Below are 16,234 nucleotides of genomic sequence, written 5' to 3' on the forward strand. Positions count from 1 at the left end.
GTCTGAGGCCTAATGGAACTCTAGCCAGCTTGGGGATGGCTGTATGTAGCTGTGCAGCTGTGTGGTGTTGTATAAAGACCCGTACTGTATATGTCCTTTCATTTTCACCAGTTTTGATACCTGAATGGTCCATAACTTGGCCTACAGTAATTCATCCCTATGCATTCCTCTTTAATTTTTTAAACAGCCTGATGCCACATCTGGGATTTGGTAGAAGTACCTTCTATAAAGTCCTAATCAGAAAAGGGTTTGTGCTGTAAGACTGTGTTGAGGTATACTAGCATTTTAAAAATGTATGTGTCTGCATTAGTGTCCACGTTCGATTATGTCTACATTTTTTGAGAACCCTGCCTGCCAGCCTACACACGCAATTATTATTTTAAGTGACAATAACAAACTTACGTGTTGCTTTTGTGTTTTTGGTTGTTTTGAGTGCCATACAACTGCAATTTATCTCCGATTCTATTTTGCATAATCTTCCTTATTATAAGAAGCTATACTAAGACATTCATTATCTTTTGGGCACTCCTACAGTATCAAGACACACAATAGTGTGTTGTGTGGCCCAAAAAGCTGGTGCCCCACACTGTGTTTGTATTGATAGGAAGAAGATAATGTGATTTTCACACATATGTAGATAGCTTTGTGATCTCCCATCTGATTGCAACAATATTTACAGTAGTGGTGCCCACATGGGAGGGGAGCTCACTTGCCAAATGTAGTAAAATCACCTGCCATTTCCGAGACACAAGTGACCACAGTGTTGATTTTTCCTTGTGTTTTCTTCTTTGTCTTTCTGTACACTTTGCAAAGCTGTTATAAAACACCAACGCATTATCTGATTACAATAAAATGCACACCTAGAAGGGTACAAATCCGGTGAAAACTGTAGGAGTTATGACCAATTATTCACATAAAAAAGAACAATTTGTTGTGTCGCCTATAGGGTAAACTGCTCCATGGAATAAGCTGAAAATTGGTTTGAAGATAGAGTAACCATTGTAGGAGTGCCTTTTGGTGCACTGTAAAAAAATACAAGAGTGTCCTGCATACGAGTAGGTCACAATATACACACCAATTGGCATATTGGTGCGTGTATTGTGATACGTATACTGGTGTGCAGGATACACTTTTGTTTTTTACAGTGTGGTTTAAAGGAATTGAGAAAAATACCATGGAGATACAGTATAAAATAAAACCTAACCAAAAGTGTGTCATCAAGTTTCATGAATAAAAACATAAGTTTTCACACCTACTAGGGAAACAATTTAAGAGAATGAGATGAAAATTGGTATGTAGATGGATTAATCATCATAGAAACGCGTGTCAGCAGTATAGAAGAATTGGATTAAATGCCAATGACTTGTGATGCAAAAGTAATCCAACTATGTGTAGCAAGAGTGCAATCACATTACTTTAATAGTACACTCATCCTTTAGAGCATTTAACAGCATTAGTAAGTTTTACTCTATTAGAATGTTCAGCTACATAACAAGTCACTCTGTAGAGAGTTCAGCTATGCAAACAGTTACCCTGTAGAGAGCTTAGCAACAAACAATGCAAGTCACCCGGTTGAGTTTATCAACAAAAAGTCACCCTGTAAGAAGTTCAGTTATAGACAAGTCACCTTGTAGGCAGTTCAGCTATAAACAAGTCACCCTTCAGCTACAAACAAGCCACCTTGTAGAGAGTTTAGCTGCAAACAAATCACCCTGTTCAGGGTTTAGCTTAGGGGTGGGCGGTATTGATCAATATCATACCACGGTATTTTGATTATAAATATTGCGGTATTACTAAATACCTACTAAATATGTACAAGCCAGATACTCACTATTATCCACAATTAATGCTTAACTGTGTTTCTTTTTCTTTTTAGGATTTGGAAAGCATGCGCATTTTAACAAGTTTTAATTATTCACAATTATAATGTCATACTGTAACTATATACAATCACAATTAACAATTTGTCTTGATGAGTTCTATAAGGTTGATAAGCTAGTCTTTCGTCATCAAAAAGTTGTACAACAAAAAGCTAATACTTTTATAGACCATTAACTTACAAGTTTTTTGATAAAAAGACTAGCATATCAACCTTGTCAGGTTTCATAGTAGCTCTGAACAGTGAGACAACATTTCCTGCTGTGCTAAACAGCCTCTCTGATGCCGAACTGGTGGCACAAACACACAAATACTTTTGTGCAAGCTTTGCAAGTACTGGAAAGTTAAACTGCCGTCTTTTCCACCACATCAGTGGATCCTCTTCAAAATCTAGCCTGTGTCCTGACAGATATCCATCTATTTCCTTCATCACAATCTGTCTATGCTGCTCCTCTTGATTGACGGGGGAAGCGTGCTCTTGTTCTTGTTCTCTAATCCTAGACTCAAAGTCCTTGAACAAAGTTTCAATGTTACGTTTCTTCTTTGGGGCTGATGGCTGCAGAGAAGAGTGTGCAATTTCTTGTGTTCTAGATGATTCTGCTCTAGAACTATTCTGCTGTACTTCTTGTAGTTTGTGGCAAACTTCTAAAGCATCATCAGTCACTTTCTGCTTAATGGACAGCAACTCAACTTCTTGCAAATGTTCAAAGTATTTTACCTTGAAGCGAGGATCTAAGAATGTAGCTACTTGAAGAATTTCATTCACAGTGTCATTTAATCTGCTATAGCGGCCTTTGATGTCATCAACAATACGATGCTTGATATCCCTAGTTAACACTGTATCTTCAGTACCGTCCTTCAGCAAGTCAATTTCCAACAAATACAGCATTGGGATGACAGCTGACACTGTAGCATACTGCTCTCCTGATAAGATGTCTGTCAAGCCAGACAGTGGTGGGACTGCACTATCAGTTGATTCCAGAACATCAAGGTCCTGCCAAGTAGGTACCAGATGGCTAGTAGTGAGGTCAATGCTCAGCACTAATCTGATAGGCTCCTTCTGTTCCAAAATTCTTGATACCATCTTTGACATTGAACCCCACCTGGTAGGGCAGTCCTATAGGTAAAAGAAATATTTCATTTTTTTATTTGTACAAACATGTTTGTACAAACATGTTTGTACAAACATTGAAACATACTTCACATGTTTACCATACTTACTGCAACTAAGGAATGCTGCTTGACTTCCATGTTAATCTGAGCTTTTGTCAGTTCCCTTTTCCTCTTCCAGCTCATTGAAAAAGAACTGACAATTTTCCTACACACACTAAGTGCCCGACTGCATCAACTGTCATCTTGCACAGCCTTAGTGACAGCAAGGTGTAAGTTGTGGCCAAAACAGGGAAGCCTTAGCCAGCCCAAGATCCTCGCAGCAGAAATGATGTTGCTACCATTGTCTATTGTAAGGCAAATTTGGTTAACAACATCCAAGCTCCAAGTCTCCAATGCTGCTTTCATTGCTTCTGCCAAATTAGCTCCTGTGTGATCCTCAGATAAGTATTGGGTCTGAAGCACTTATTACACAGCTGCCATTCATCATTGATGTAGTGTATGGTGTAGCTGATATAAGGTACCATCCCTACACTTGACCACATATCTGTCGTTGATGAAAAATGGCTTATCGAGCTAATTTCTTGCTTAACTTGCTGCTTCAAGGTGGCATGGAGGCTTGGTAAAGCTATTCTTGAAATATGTTTATGACTTGGAATGTCGTAGCGTGAATCAAAAGTTTTAACCATTTTCCTAAAGCCAGCACCTTCGACGGTGTTAAAAGGTAAGCAGCCCTTGGCTATGAAATAAGTAACAGAATCGCTTAGTTCCTTCCATTTCTTTCCCTTCCGATCGTATGGCTGTGAGCGGACCATCACTTCTTGATAAGTAGATTGATTAACAGGTGGAACGCATCTTGCTTGTCGTTCAGTGGAGTCCTCCTTAGCTTTCACTGCATCCATAGCCTCTTTGTACACTGTTGAGTGATTATTCTTTAAATGTGAAAACAAATTCGAGTTGTTTCCATGTTTAGCCAACACGCGTTTACGACAAAGACGACGAACGGCACTTCCATCGTCAACCACTCTCCCATCAGCACCTTTCTCTAAACCAAAATAATCCCATGCTACACTCTTCGTTCCGGTTTTATTAACAAGTTCTGCCATACTGTACAAGCAACTGACTTATTAGCACCAGCTGGAATAATACTGTTCAAGAACCGGTTATTTCCGGTATTCTCGGTATATCGGTCTGCGGTATTTATAACTGTTAAATATTTAATTAATCGGTTTTAAAAATATATTGCACAACAACTAAATACCGGTATACCGCCCACCCCTAGTTTAGCTACAAACAAATTACCCCTGTGCAGAGTTCAGCTACAATCAAATTACCCAGTAGAGAGTTCAGCTACAAACAAGTCACCCTGTAGAGAGTTCAGCTACAAACAAATCATCCTGTGAAAAGCTCAGTTACAAGCAAGTCACTCAGTAGAGAATTCAGCTACAAACAAGTCACCCTGTAGAGAGTTTAACCCAACTGGTAGAGAATTCAGCTGCAAAAAAGTCACACTGTAGCGAGTTCAGCTACAAAAAAAAGATCGCATGTGGAGGGTTCAGCTACAAACCAACAGCCCTGTGGAGAGTTCTACAAACAAGTCAACCGTAGAGAATTCGCTACTTGTCACCATGTAGAGAGTTCAGTTACAATCAAATCACAATCACCAATCAAATTAAATTAGTGCAGCTACAAACAAATTAGTCACACCTGTAGAGGGTTCAGCTAAAATTTAGTGAACTTGTAGAGGAGAGTTTATGTGATAATTTTATACAGTAGTAATAACAAATTTGTATAATTTTAAAGTTAAAAAAACATTTTCCTTATTTCTGCAGTAAAGGAGAAAAGACAGGTAAAAGAAGCCCCAAACCATATAATCACAAAATGAAGTGATGTCTATGTGATGGTAGGTTAATAGCAATTTTTTTAATTGGTATTGAAACTTGGAGAAGGCACCTGAATTGTCGTAATTAAACTTGTTCCATTAACCTACCATCAGGGCCATTTCTAGGCCACCACCTTGGATGCTTTTTGGAGGTTGCACCCTTTTTTACAGCTGGTTGTTTTGAAGTGCTTATGTTAAGTTACTATGAAAAGGAGTGAATAATTTCATGTATGTAGATTTCAGTGTGTATTTGATTCACTGTGAGTGGCACAGGTGGTCTTTAGAGACCTTTATTTAGACTGGTGTCTCCATATGACCTGCTTGGACATTTTCTACTGATATACCAATTGCCTGGTGATGTGCCTATTTTCAGATACCATCATAAAAAGTTGCATTTATGTCAGTACCTATAGCTTGCTGTGGATTAAAGATTATTGTTGGCTGCATTCATGGATATAATTGTGCTTAACCAAGACTAATACAGTGTACGTGACCTGCTGAGCAATAACCAGTCGGTTTTGCACACTCCTCGAATTCCATTTTATTGCTTCTCTGTTATCTATATAGTAACAAAGGAGAGTTTCAGCCTTTTGTGATGAATACTCTTGGAGTTATAGTGCTAGACATTTGGAACAGGAATAAATTTGATTTGTACAGCAACATTATGGCAAATAAATTACAGATGCATTATTAATTGATCATAATTCACAACTGAAACAAGCTATGAAGATGGGATTGGCTTAGTCTGTTCACCATTAACTGGCACATTGATCAAGATATATAGTACTTTCCCTGTACGTCTCTGTGTGGAAAAGAAGAAGGCCATTCCAACAATAAAATGGTGACGGTAAACTTTATTTCTACCATATAGTTAATAAGCACTCATAACTCACATACCATACATATGCTGTACAAACACGAAACAAAGATTTTCTTACTCCCCATGAAAAGGCAAATCTGATGGTATATAGGATGGTGAATCTGATTGTGATTTGAGCTTAGTTTTAATACATATTGATGCAATTAAAACGTGCATAATTTTTTATGTAGCACACATATTTTTATCCAGTTTATTTCAATACAATTTTTTTTGCTAAAATACTCGGTTTTTGCTCAGTGGGTCACATATGGCTTGTAGCAGCAATGCCAAATGATATATTAGAATCGAGGTCAAGCACCAAGTACTTTATTTTTGGTGTAGGTAAATGCTTTAATCATATTCATATAAGGTCTATAGAAGGACTATTTAAGTTTTCAGTCACTTATTGACTATGCACCATGTGTCCTTGGGTCCTTAAGCAAGTGACAACATACTCTAGAATCTGTGCAAAGGACATCTAGTGTTACCAGGCAAGTGATACAATTAAGATGTGAGAATCATTGCACCCTAGCTGTACTTGAGCAAGGAGGATTGTAGATTACATATAGGATATAGCACACACAATGTAGCAAGCAATATGCAGTAGCTCAGTTTAGACCCTTACCCCCTAACTTTACACTACAATATAATTTTTTCAGTGACCAGGATTTGATTGCTTTGATTTTTAGTTTAATGTCATGGTAATCGGCATAGCTATTCTTCCTTACCGGAATAGTAATTGGCATATCCATTCTTCCTTACCAGGTTTGTGGGATAAGGTGGGAGTCAACTAGGCTTATATATTTCATCAGATCGTTCTATCTGAGAACACACTGGCAGGCCACCAGAGGGAAAGGGCAGAAAATAAAAGTAGGGTCCTTACAGTATGGAACAGTATGCCAAATACACTTTTATTGGGGCCCTAAACAGGCTGGCACCAGGGAAAAATTGCTCCACCCCCCTCCCTCCCCGAGTGGTCCTATACACTGATTGGTAACACTCACATGTGGTGAATAGTTATTCTGAGCAAGTTTGAATGGCAGATGTCCTTTGTACAAATTTATAGTGCATTGTCACTTACATACTATAGTATGTACAAATTGAGTTGAATCCTGAAAAACAGCTAAAAAGTAAAAGTGGATTTTTTCTCAACAGAGTTAGCATTTCAGCCAACCGGATGATTAGTGGTAACAGTAGAGGTGTCAACAACAGAAATGTATGGTTTGGCTCCATTACAAGTTTGGGAAAGGGCTGTAATGGACACTGTACTTATATGGCTTCCACAAAGGAAATGCATTGCAAAAATTTTGATTGGCCGTAAAAGTTATGTCAGACATTTGAACAAAAAGATTTTGAAATATTTTTAGTGGATCAAGCAGTACTACAAATGAGCCAAATTTCAAGATCGTGTATAATTGCATCCATGAGTTATTAAATATTTTTGAGGATCCAGCTCAATACGTACATTCTATACCATTCCACTCCACATTCCATATTTTACCAACATCCCGTTATCAACTGCTTTTGTGCTTATTTGCTCACTGTATACACCCACAATAAAACTTTTCATACCATAAAGGTATTGTGAAGCTGGCCATGCAATAATCTTGTGAGAAAGTGCACATCGTCATCTAACTATACTGTATACTTTACATTGGGCATGTATAGGCACATCTGTGTAACTAAGTGGGATTGACTATGTTCTATTTAATTATTGCTCCTGTGCAGTATAAAATAAGTACAAAAGCTAAAAACAAGAACTCAAAATCTGCATGTTTGTATCTAAAACATTTACATTGTTTGCACTAATGAAAATTGCTACGTTTTAGTTTATAATCATAGACAGTGCTGCTGGTTCATATATAACTTACGTTTGGCAATTAAATTCACAGAGTGTATCTCATATACATTACTTTTTTTTAAATTATCACTTTGTGTCTTTTCAAATCAACAGTTGTCAACATGTCATTTGTTACCTTCATTGATGATCCAGTTTCACTGCCGGAGAACATAAGAGCTGTCATTGATTGTGGGGAAGTGATTGATCGGGCAGTTATGGATGGAGGAAGTGTTGCCAATGTGACTTGGTATAAGAATGGCAGACTAATAACTAATGACTCTGGGGAACTTAATGTTGTAGTAGCTGCAGATAACAGATCTATCATAATTACTGATACATTTAGAGGTAACCCAGTTCAAGTTGGAACAGAAGGATTTTATACTTGTGAAGTCTGTATTGTGGGCAGAACATGTTTTAATGTAACACGCTGTACTGATGTATGCAGTAAGTACAATTTAATAATGTGCTTTGGTTTTACATTTTTGTTTTGGTAGTTCCACCTAATTTGAGTAGTGATAGTGGAACTATGACACCCAGTGGTCTAGTGCGTTCAATAACGTGTGGACAAGATGTTGTGATCGATTCATTTGGATTTACCATCTATGAGATATCATGTCCACAGTTTAATGGAAGTTCTATATTGTGTAATAATTCACAAATAAATGGTGTTAGGATATTCAAAGATGGTGTGGAAATTGATGGATCTCCTAATGAAATCTTTCAGGCTGGTCCAGTTCCTGCTCCTACTGAAGATATTTGTGGAACATACACATTCATACTGGAAAATGGATGTGGTAGAGATGTTGCTGTGAGCAGGGTAATTTGTCCAGGTAAGTGTGATAAACACAGCAACGATGTATACTATCATGTGCAGTGCAAACTACTGACTATCAGCAGGATACACAGAAATTTTGAAAATGGGTTTCTACTACAGCTAAGTGACTGTTATATTAGAGTAATTAGTATTGACTGGCTGTTTTATTAGAGTATCTCGATATTTTTCACCAATTGAGTAAAAAGATTTTAAAAACTGCATTGTATATTGTGTGTCCACACAAAAGTTTCTGTTAGACCATGAAAAATTTCACTATAATATGTTGATAATATTGAAATCGCAAACTAATTTTCCTCGTCAAGATGCACTCATCAACTCTGTTTGACCATAAAATATTGTAGTGTACCACATCAAAAAAGCCAGATATCTTTTCAGTAGGAACAGAAGCATCTCATTTTGAAAAATAACTCTTTTGGCATGTTGCCAATTCTAAAAATGTCACCAGCACGAAATGGCTGCTGGCTAACAATTTTACACTACGTATGTCTCAAGCTTGTCAGTTTTGTTTTCTGGAACTGGCATTCTGTATAGGCATATAAAAGCCCACAAAGCACCCTAGTAACTTGGGATTACAGTATAGGGTCATTCCATGCACAATCACCAAAGAATTGTAATGACCCCCCTCGGATTTTGATGAAATTTGGTGTGTATGTAGTACTTATGGTACTTATTCACCATACCAATTTTTAGCCCCATGCACCACATGGTTTCTGATTTATGACCACAAAAATTTTGAATATTTTATGAAAAGTTGGTACGACTTGCATTACAAAATCAACTGTAGCTCACCACTGTATTAATATTTTGAAATAAAATTTTCGGTGAATAAAGATAATTAATTGATCAATTTAAAAATCCATAAATTATGGGATAGCAGCTTAATTAAACTTTCCAAAAGTTGCATAAGAAACTTTGATCCTACATATTTCAAAAAGTGCTGCTTCAAATTCTTTGAATTTTTTACTGAATGATTATTGTGTCATGGTCTATTGTTGATAAAATTTTTGTGGTGGGGTCACAATGGGTTCAGGAGATATAATTAAAAATGTTGTAGCTTATAGTGAAGTATTGTAATCTATTATTGCTGTAAGGGAGTGTACACCAGTATTAACCATTCCTAATGAGGTCATTTCAGATCTGACTTACATAATGAAGATTTTGAAATGCAGTGTAACCTGTATTAGTGACCACCTGTATTGAAAACCACCTTAGTTAATAAAGTTTAACTCTACAGTGTTCTCATGGACCCAGTTTGTATAGATGGACATACTCAGACCTTAATTGCATACTTGTAGCTGGCTAATAAAATTCCAGTCATACAAGACATTGTTCAAATTGCAATGACATGCATTGCAAAGATTCTTCAGTGAGCAAACAACTTTCTACCAGGTATAACATATTCAGTTGCTAACTAGATATTGGAAGTGTGCAGTGACTACTCCTATTGTCTCCATGGCTCAGTCCTGTTGCAATCCATTTGATATACCAGGCCATACTTGGAGTAGCCGTAAGAAGAATCTCAGACCTGTTTCAGCCTGGATGTGTGAAAGAGCTCCAAATATTACTATTGATATGAAGATTTGTGACACATGCAGAAAGAAACTAAGTAAGGAGTCACCTTGGCTAGATGTCACTGAGTCTGCTGCTTCTGAGCTTAATCCTTCTAGCTCACAAGCAACACAATCTGATTCTCTGTTCTTTCATAGTTCAGAAGCAGTATCTTCGCTTAATGTATGTCTAGCAGAGATTGGTGAGACGCCATTTTCTCAGTGTAAAAGCCGTTCAAAGGTTTACTGTGGACAGAAGGTTAAGAAGATTACTGAAGCCTTGCAGCGAACAGTTATCCCAATGGCACCTATGGATGATGGAACTGAGATGATCCAACAACTAAAGGAGAAGTTATGGGAAACAAATAGAAGAAGTGAGCAAGTTCAAGTACTAACAGTTTTACCAAAGAGTTGGACAGTGAAAAAAATACAGCAAGAGTTTGGTGTCTCGGAGTATTTAGCACGACAATCAAAGAAGCTGGTAGAGGAACGAGGCATTCTTTCTCTTCCTGGTCCATCACGCAGACCTTCACTTTCACCAGAAACATTTACCACTGTTTGCAATTTCTATGAATCTGATGAGATTAGTCGTGTTATGCCTGGAAAGAAGGATTTCGTGTCAGTGAAGAAGGAGGGAAAACGTGAGTATTTTCAAAAGCGACTGGTCCTGAGTGATTTAAAACAGGTGTACCGTGAGTTCAAAGAGAAATTCCCAAATTACAAAATTGGGTTTTCAAAGTTTGCTGAGCTGAGACCAAAACATTGTGTATTAGCAGGAGCAAGTGGTACTCACTCAGTTTGTGTGTGTACAATACATCAGAATGTGAAGTTGATGTCATTGGTCCAGGAGATGCAGATACCTGAGCTACCAACGTATCACCACTGTTTGGGGAAGACAATGTGTAACCCCCCACATCCTAGGTGCTATTTAGGAGAATGTGATGCCTGTCCCAAGATTGAAATTTTGAAGGAAGACCTACTTAATCACTTTGATGAGATCGATGTTGAACAGATTGTTTATAAGCAGTGGGTGTCCACCGATCGATCTACACTAGAGACGTTTTGTTCCCCTATTGAGGAATTTGCTGATACCTTTTGTAAGAAGATAGAGCTCTTGCGTCCCCATTCATTTATTGCCTCAGAACAGGCATCATTCTATGCAAACTGTAAGACAACTTTGAAGATGGGAGAGTTCCTAGTCACTGTAGATTTTTCAGAGAATTATTCTTTTATTTTACAAGATGCTGCCCAAGGGTTTCATTGGAACAATTCCTCAGCAACCCTACATCCCTTTGTCGCCTACTACCTGGATTCTGAAGAACTACGCCACTTGAGTTATGTGGTGATTTCTGACTGTCTCCACCATGATACTGTTGCTGTCCACCTATTCCAAAGATCTTTCATCACCTTTCTGAAACAGTTCCTGCCGGCAAGATTGCACCCTTGTAAAATTATCTATTTCTCTGATGGTGCTGCACCACAGTACAAAAATAGGAAGAATTTCCTAAACTTATGTCACCACAAAGATGATTTTGGAGTTGAAGCTGAATGGCATTTTTCAGCCACTTCACATGGAAAAGGAGCATGTGATGGTCTAGGTGGAACAGTCAAACGACTTGCTGCTCGTGCCAGCTTACAAAGGCCATACAATGATCAGCTCATGACAGCACGTCAGTTGTTTGATTGGGCATGTAGCAACATTTCTGCTGCTCACTTTGGTTATTGTAGCAATGAAGATTACAGGAAAGAATTGAGTAGTTTGGAAGGTCGCTTTCAATTGTCACGGACAATTCCTGGTACAAGAAAACTACACTGTTTTGTGCCAGTTTCAGACAGTACAGTGGAAGTAAAGTTTTACTCTTCATCTCATACTTCCAGGAAAGAGAGAGTGGCTCTAGGAAAGAATGAAATTCCACCTGAATCAATTGCTGGATTTGTCACATGTTTACATGAAGGGAATTGGTGGTTCGCTTGTGTGCTTAAAGTTTGCTGTGATACAAACAAAGTACAACTGACGTTTCTGCATCCACATGGTCCATCAAACTCATTCAAGTACCCAGAGCCACAGAATATCCACACTATACCAATGGATCATATTCTAACTCTTGTAGACCCAAGGACGAGAAGTGGTCGTGTGTACTCTTTGACAAAGAAAGAAATGACTCTTGCTACAAAATTGCTTCACACTATATCATCACAGTTATAAAATAGTACTAGCTACATGCCTGTTTCACAAGTTGCTTATGCACACATTTAACTTGAAGTGAATTAAAGTGTCCTCTGTGTATGTACAAATCAGCATTATAAGTTGTCCAATGTTATCTGCTATAATTCTGTGCATGCTGCTAAATAATAGCACCTATCTTGTAATTCCATAGAGAGTTCAAATGGTCTTGATTTCATAATTAGAGGATGTGTCTGGTTGTTAACCGAAGACTATTAATATGCATTAAACTTTCGTAAACTAAGGATGGTTTTTCAATACAGGTGGTCACTAATACAGGTTACACTGCATTTCAAAATCTTCATTATGTAAGACAGATCTGAAATGACCTTATTAGGAATGGTTAATACTGGTGTACACTCCCTTAAAGCAATAATAGACTACAATACTTCACTATAAGCTACAACATTTTTAATTATATCTCCTGAACCCATTGTGACCCCACCACAAAAATTTTATCAACAATAGACCATGACACAATAATCATTCAGTAAACAATTCAAAGAATTTGAAGCAGCACTTTTTGAAATATGTAGGATCAAAGTTTCTTATGCAACTTTTGAAAAGTTTAATTAAGCTGCTATCCCATAATTTATGGATTTTTAAATTGATCAATTAATTATCTTCATTCACCGAAAATTTTATTTCAAAATATTAATACAGTGGTGAGCTACAGTTGATTTTGTAATGCAAGTCGTACCAACTTTTCATAAAATATTCAAAATTTTGTGGTCATAAATCAGAAACCATGTGGTGCAGGGGGCTAAAAATTGGTATGGTGAATAAGTACCATAAGTACTACATACACACCAAATTTCATCAAAATCCGAGGGGGGTCATTACAATTCTTTGGTGATTGTGCATGGAATGACCCTATAGTGACTGGAGACAATGTTATTCTTTTGGTCTGCTTAATGATGTTATGCAAAATAAAATAATTATGTGTATTTAGTGGTGGCATGTACTTTTAGCCTAGAACTAGTCACTTCCATTAACTTATACGTAAAAGCCATGCTGCCACCCTTATGTAAGTACTCATGATATCCTAAACATATGCACCTACATATCTATAATGGAAGAAGCTGCTTCTTGGTCCAGATATTTTGAAAAACCATAGATGACTTCATATTCAGTAGATACCACACTGATGAGTTGCTTGGCAGATCTAGATGGGTTGCTGGTGTTTTGGCTTTAAACATAGCTCAGTATGTAGCAGTCTAGTTACAGTACAGTACCACCTAAACACAACGTTGTCTCATGAGAGTACAAGAGATTTAATAAATTGCTTATAAAGGGCATGGCATCTGTTGTACTTGTGAGTATTCATCCCAAATGCAACGGGATGAATGCTTATGAGTAAAATGGGTACCACGCCCTTTAATTAGTGAGTTTTTAAATTGCTTGCACTCTCACAAGACGACATTGTGTTTGAGTGGTACATACCGTAGCTCAACAACTGTGTTACTGCTGTTGATAATTTACTGTAGCAAAAGTACTAATAATAAATACTTTAGGTTTAAGGAAGAAAATCCATCCCTCCTGGAGGAAGACTGAGTGTGACCCCGACTAGACATTGGGTGACTTGCAGTTCGAATCCTGGGGTTGGAGGGATTTTTTCCTTACTTTGGCCCCTTTTCTGTTACACCTTATCAGTCAGTCAGTGAGTCAAGTCATTAGGTCTAAGACCCTGAAACTAGGTTAGGTAATCCTAAGGCTGCAGCACATGTTGCTGTCAGACCTTCAGTGCTGGTCACTGTAAAGTACTAATAATAAATACTTTAGGGTTAAGGAAGAAAATCCATCCCTCCTGGAGGAAGACTGAGTGTGGCCCCGACTAGACATTGGGTGACCTGCAGTTTGAATCCTGGGGTTGGAGGGATTTTTTTCCTTACTTTGGCCCCTTTTCTGTTACACCTTATCAGTCAGTCAGTGAGTCAAGTCATTAGGTCTAAGTCCCTGAAACTAGGTTAGGTAATCGTATGGCTGCAGCACATGTCAAACCTTCAGTGCTGGTCACTGTAAAGTACTAATTATACAACCAAGTGCTAAGAATAATACGAAATGCGGTTAAAATTACGTCATTAATAATGAATGAATAATAAATAAATACTAAATAATGTTTGAGAAAACTACGAGGCCTAGAGACATGAACTAAGCGGGGATAGATTCGCCTGTGAATGAAGGCACAACCGTATAATAAGCACACCTGTTCGTGCTGATGACCTTACCGTACGTGTAATTGTATATAATGCACAGCACCACACCCTAGTTTAATTACAGATTGCTCGAAGGAGAAGATTATAAGTAAACGCCCGTGGAGTTACTACAGCAGAGCCAGAGGCCACCTTACACATAAACAACAACATTACAAGTATGTTTAAATGTGCGCTCCAGGCATCATGCAGTGAACAACCAGCTGATGACCAGTTGGGATACCAGCTGATGCGCTCGTAAACAACCAGCTGAAACAACAAGGTAACGAGTAATGTAATATTTGTACCAGTAGTTGTATTATACATCTTCATCCTTCATCTGACTTGCTAGCGGCTGAAATTATTTTCCACTCGGCTTAACTACTACTCTACTGTGAGTCTGTAATAGCTAAACAAGAAGCCGATGCAGTGCTTCATATACAACAATGCGTAACTACCTCCTGTATGTTGTGCATGGCTGTATGCATAATATTATAGACTGTGATCACTGTGCCAATGCCACAACACTGATATACTGGCACATCACCAGTGGCTTCTAGTTACAACAGAGTCTGTTGTGCCATATTGGAGAATTGTGTCTTCACCATGTCCCTTGTTCTGCATAGCCTCACTTCACTGCTGAGTCATTTTCAGAGACTCGTCACACCTACAATATATAGTTACTTTCAATATAGCTAACTCAACATGGAACCAAATCAGGGCTGGTTCACTTTTTAAACATTGGGTGGGCCAAATTGTTATACTTACCAGGGGTAAAAGTCACTGCACACTGCGTTTGCAAAATGCAAAGCATTTTTCCCTTTAGGGGGGTCTGGGGTGCATGCCCCCGCAGGAAGTTATTGAAATTTAGATGCTTGAGAATGAAAATTATGATAATTCTGACAGAAATCTTGCTAAACGTAATCAGTATTTTCAAAACTAGTTAGTATCCAGCTTAAAATTTTTGTCAGTCCATCTTTCCATTTGTTGAAAGCTGCCAGCAATGCAATGTTGGTTATACACTTAATATTAAACTTACAAAAGTTTGATCAGACCTTGTTATGTATTTTCTTCTCCCTGGTAGCCTTCGGCTAGTGTGGCAAAACACTTCTTTATCATCATAATGAAGAAAGCTGATTCAGTAAACCATGAATGTTGGAAAGAGCGATTCCTATGTCTTCGTAAAAGTAATAAGAGGATGAAAATTAATGGTTAACTTGTCCAGTTCAATGACTCATGTTGTCACATATTGAGGCCCTAAACGCCTAAATAAATGCCATAAACACCTGTCCTAAATAAAGGCCAGGGGCATTACTTTACAAGGTCCATGGTGTGAGATAATAATCATGAATGGCCTCCTACAACAACTACAACAATGGCAACAGCAGCTGTTACAAGGAGAAACATGGCCAGCCGCTTCAGTGACCAGGCGACAGAATAATTAAACTAAACTGTAGCATGCGTGCATCGTTATACTGCTTTTAATTTTTACATGAATTTTATTCTATTATGCAAGCCTAATAGTAAAATGATAGGTTAATTAAACAGCAGAACCACATGTAAGCTAAAGCAATTATTATAAACTCATGTCCCTTGGTGCTAGTAGTACTACATGTTCTATTACACAGGAACTGTAGCATGGTCAATGGCTATATTGCAAGCAAAGATTGGATAACACAGGTGTACACTTCCTGACACCTGGGTGATTATTTTTATAATTTAGGTATGCAGTTACGTAACATCATAAAAGAATTGAAGTTACAAAAGAAATGGAATTTACTCTAATAGAACACGCAGGATAGCACACAGACAAAGAAACATGCACCCAGTTGGCCTGTCCTATACCCTTCAAATGTGCTACCGTATA

The 16,234-nt window shown here is 37.9% G+C and overlaps 2 protein-coding genes across 2 annotated transcripts in view; both read left to right on the forward strand.

The window, feature by feature from the left end:
• LOC136238120 (hemicentin-1-like) overlaps positions 1-16,234 on the forward strand; it is a 105,073-nt gene that overhangs the window by 24,201 nt on the left and 64,638 nt on the right. Inside the window, exons 3-4 of the mRNA XM_066028458.1 lie at positions 7,684-8,013; positions 8,064-8,399. Of these exons, the coding sequence (XP_065884530.1) occupies positions 7,684-8,013; positions 8,064-8,399 (666 nt within the window). The remainder of the gene's footprint in view (positions 1-7,683; positions 8,014-8,063; positions 8,400-16,234) is intronic.
• LOC136239155 (extracellular matrix organizing protein FRAS1-like) overlaps positions 15,239-16,234 on the forward strand; it is a 47,890-nt gene continuing 46,894 nt past the window's right edge. The window contains exon 1 of the mRNA XM_066029891.1: positions 15,239-15,287. Within this exon, the coding sequence (XP_065885963.1) occupies positions 15,239-15,287 (49 nt within the window). The remainder of the gene's footprint in view (positions 15,288-16,234) is intronic.

The sequence above is a fragment of the Dysidea avara genome, chromosome 11 (genome assembly GCF_963678975.1).
Source record: "Dysidea avara chromosome 11, odDysAvar1.4, whole genome shotgun sequence".
NCBI lineage: Eukaryota > Metazoa > Porifera > Demospongiae > Dictyoceratida > Dysideidae > Dysidea > Dysidea avara.